A 3,908-nucleotide genomic window follows, 5' to 3' on the forward strand; every position below is an offset into this window, starting at 1 on the left:
CTGGTGCTGGGGAGAGCAGAGCTGCCTTTCTGTGTGCTCCCTCTCCTGTTGTCCAGAGCAGTGCGCCCTGGCTGTGCGGCTCTCTGGAGGGCATGAGCCTTGCCCTGCCTGTGCTCGGGGGCCTTGGGTGCCCCTGGGCACTGCTTCGTGGCAGCCCTCTTTGGGGACACCAGGTTTTGTCCCTGTATGGTGCTGAGCCGGGTGCATAATTCTTGGGGGCACTTTATCCTGGAGCCCAGGGTGCCCTGGCCTGAGGCTGCTCCTGAGCATGACAAAATAAAGTGTTTGAGGGATGCCGTGTGCGAGCCTGGCAGGGGCTTGCCCTGGGAACCCTTTGCCCGCGGCGCTTGGGGCCGTGTAACCGCTGCTGCAGCTTTTCTGATCTCCTCTTTCCAGGCTGTGAGCTGACTGCCAGTACCAAATCCTACACGTTTCAGGTGGATGAGGAAGATGACTCCGACCACATTTTGGCCCTGTCTGTGGTAAGAGAAATGAGAATTAACTGTGCTTGTCCTCTCCCATGGTGGCCCACAGCCTCACCCCCCGTTCCCTGGCCAGGCTGGACCAGGGGAGTCCCTTGGCTGAGGTCTCGGCACTGGCTGCTCTCAGGGCGGGGCATGGGACTGTCATGTTTATAGAGGTGCTTGAGCAAAGCCAGTGGCGTCAGGAGGCTGCTCAGCAGAGGAATACTGCAGACATGGGGTGAAGGAAAGTATTTTTTCCTCGTATTTGACCTTGCTGGAACTTCCCGCTAGAACATGGCCTACCTCACCAGCTGGGTCTCTGGCTTTACAGGTAGATGCCGCACGCTGGGGGTCGCTTTCTGTCCTGGGAGCACAGGACCTGCCAGCATGGGTCAAATCAGCAGAAAATGCAGCCCAGGTGCCATCTCTTGAGGTGGTTGCAGGAGCAGCTGTCCCAGCTGGGAAAGGCACAGAGCCCCTCCGGAGGTGGTCAGAAGGCAATTGCTGCAGCGGGGGGCTCCATGCTCTCCCTGTTCTGTGGAGAGCATCCTCACACATTGCATGGCAGCTGGGCTGGTAGCATTGCTGTGGGTCACTTGTCCCATGGAGAGCACCGGCTGTGCCTGCTGTGTCCTCCAGAAGAGCAGTAGTTCATGATCTCCACTCTCACCCAGGTCTGCCTCACGGACGGCGCCAAGGACGAATGCAATGTGGTGGAGGTTGTCGGGCGAAACCACGAGAACCAGGAGATCGCTGTGCCCGTGGCGAATCTGAAGTTGTCATGCCAGCCCTTGGTAAGAGGTTGTTTTGAAGACTCAGGTGGGGATGGCTGCAGGGAACTGGACATCTCTGGATGTTTGTGGACCTTTCCCCTATGATCCTGACCATGAGCTGGTCTGCAGGTTGTGGGGAAATGCCCTGGGTAGCCTTGGCCTTGGCTGCAGATGCCCCTAGAAGGTCATGTTTAACTGGGCCAGGTGCTGTGCTGGGGACTCTAGGACATTCTGCTTTTTGCCTCTGCCACTAACTCAGCTCCATCTCTGTCTCTTTAAAGCTGAGTCTGGACAACTTCAAGCTGCAGCCTCCGGTGACCTTCCGCCTGGCGGCGGGCTCTGGCCCGGTACATCTCGCCGGCTGGCACCGGATCGGTAAGGAGTCATGGGTGGGGAAAGGCTTGGGAGGAGCAAGGGGTATGGAGGGGCTCCCTCCAGCGAGAACGCTGGCCGGGGAGCCCCTGGGAGATGCACTTGGTGCTGTGCAGCATGTGTGCTTGGTGCCTTCTTTGTACTGGTTCCCCAGGGGCCGACTCCGTGCAGGGATTCCTTCCCTGCCATACAGCCTTGCACGGAAAAAGGGGTCTGGATGACCCACGCTGTCCCCTTTTTTCATGGCTGGCTGTTGCCATTCCCCACTGAGAGGTCCCTCCAACTGGGATACAGCTTATTGCCCATAAGCTGCTGTTCAAACTGCTCCAGTGCTCCTTGGGCTGCTCTGCTTTTGGGGTTTCTTGGGGGCCAGTGGTATTTGTAAAGACATACATTGGTGAGTAACAGAGTTATTTGTGTGTCCCAGTGCATAGGGAAGATGCTTCCTTTGAGGATGATGATGACTTGTCTGACGAGGAGGAGGAGCTTGCTCCTATCATGCCAGCCAAGAAGTAGAGGAGGAAGCAGTAACTTATCTCCAGGGAAGGTGAGGGGCCGGGCAGCCTCGGAGGAAGGGTCCAGGTGGCTGTGATGCCAGTGTGGCAAGCGTGGGTGGAAGCTGCCCTGCTGCAGGAGGCTGCTGGTATCAGTCTGGTTCTTCCTCCAGGTACTCGCTGGGACTTCTCTCCCTGGACGGCTTTTACCTCGGACACCTCTTGCCAGGACCTCAATGTTTGCTGCTTTGTTTTGTTTTGGTTTTTCTGTTGTAACCTTTTAGGGAGCAGGGGCTGCTCCCAGCACTGGTGTGTCTCCTTTCCCACAACCCTGGGAGGTTGGTCCCAAAACTGGATGGATGCTGCTGGTGTATCCTCTCTCCCCCATCCCTGTGCTGGGAGTCGGGGATGGAGGAGGTGATCCTTGCCTTGTGCCTTTTTGCTGTCCTGGACCTCTGCCCTGTGCACCCCCTCTCCCTAGCTCTGAAACACCCAGTCAGTCCTTGCCCCTTCCCCAGCAGATGGATGTGAAGCCAGTGGTGAGACAGGTAGTTTCACCGACTCTAGTGTTTGCTTTTCTTTACTCACAATTTGATGGTTTTTATACACTTGGAAGTATGAAACCGGGGCCCAGGCTGCATCCTCAACTGCAGTTATGGTGGGGTGGGAGCTCACAGCCTATTTGTGATTCGGGGTGAGGTTCTGGGTCAATCTGCTTTGTAAAGAACTGTTTTTACACTCTGAATAAAGGTCTCTCAGGTGTCAGGTCTGGAGGGGGGTCACTGCTGGCTCTCAGGTTCCTCCCTCACACACTGCAGTGGGACACACTCTTCCGTGTCCAGTCCCTGACACTTGCTTCCCTTGGCGATGCTGCAGAGCTCCCAGGAGGGGCCTGGGGGCTCCTCTCTCTCCCTTGTGGGCTCTGCACGCTTGTGCCCCGTCAGCCAGCTCAGCGCTGCATCCAGGCTACTGAGGGAAGGGGCAGAGTCACAGGTAGCTGTACGGGGCAGGGACTCAGCTCCGTGTGTGCTCCCAAAGGTAACCCAGCTGTTAGCAACACTCCCCTGGTTTGGGCCACATCAGCCCTGGGGCTGGGCACTGTCACAGCAAGGTCCCCTCTTGTGTTCTGCTCTCAGCCCAGCAGCCGTCCTGTGGAGGGGTGAAACACCAGCGCTTGCAGGGTGTGCGGTGGGTTTGAGCTCTGGCCTTTGCTGGGGAGTTGTGTCCCCCCATGTCTGGGTACCTGGAGAGGGTTTGGTCTTTTCTGTGCCTTAGTCAGGTGGCACTTTCACCCCTGAGGGTTGGTCCTGTCCTTAAATGTTTCTCTGGCAGTTTCCCTGCATCCAATCTTGCATCCCTGGCCCACGGGTCGATGCCTGTCCCAGCCCTCCTTGTTTGTGACACTGTCTGTTGTCCCTGAGAAGCACCATATACTGTTCTGCCCTGCTGGTCCTGTGGTGCCCTGGGACAGTGAGTTTCTCGGTCGCATGGACTCCAGTAGGAAATCCTCCGGTGCAGATCCTCGGCTCAGGCTCCATCCTAGGTTGTTAGTGGGGATGTTTCTCTCCTCTGGGGCCTGTGCAGCTCCCCTCTGCATCCCACATCCCCGCTGTTTCCTTCTGGCCCCGAACAGCCCTTGACCACCATGGAGGGAGGCTTTGATGCCCCTTGCAACGAAGGAGAAAGGACTGTTGGCATCTCAACCCCGTGGCGTGGGGCTGTGTCCGTGGGGACCGTGCCTGCCCGGGAGGCACCGGAGGACAGAGCCGAGGCGGCCTGGGGGCGATGCACCCCCTTGGCTGGTG

The 3,908-nt window shown here is 57.9% G+C and overlaps 1 protein-coding gene across 1 annotated transcript; it reads left to right on the plus strand.

Moving 5' to 3' along the window:
• Nucleotides 1-373: 373 nt before the first annotated feature.
• Nucleotides 374-2,711, plus strand: NPM3 (nucleophosmin/nucleoplasmin 3; the record flags this gene model as incomplete). The annotated part of the gene is made up of 5 exons (XM_009579548.1): nucleotides 374-482; nucleotides 1,139-1,258; nucleotides 1,519-1,612; nucleotides 2,037-2,156; nucleotides 2,277-2,711. Coding segments are annotated over 4 exons (412 nt in total), but the record flags the coding sequence as incomplete, so codon positions are not given.
• Nucleotides 2,712-3,908: the final 1,197 nt, after the last annotated feature.

Source organism: Fulmarus glacialis, unplaced genomic scaffold (assembly GCF_000690835.1).
Source record: "Fulmarus glacialis isolate BGI_N327 unplaced genomic scaffold, ASM69083v1 scaffold48676, whole genome shotgun sequence".
Classification (NCBI taxonomy): Eukaryota; Metazoa; Chordata; class Aves; order Procellariiformes; family Procellariidae; genus Fulmarus; species Fulmarus glacialis.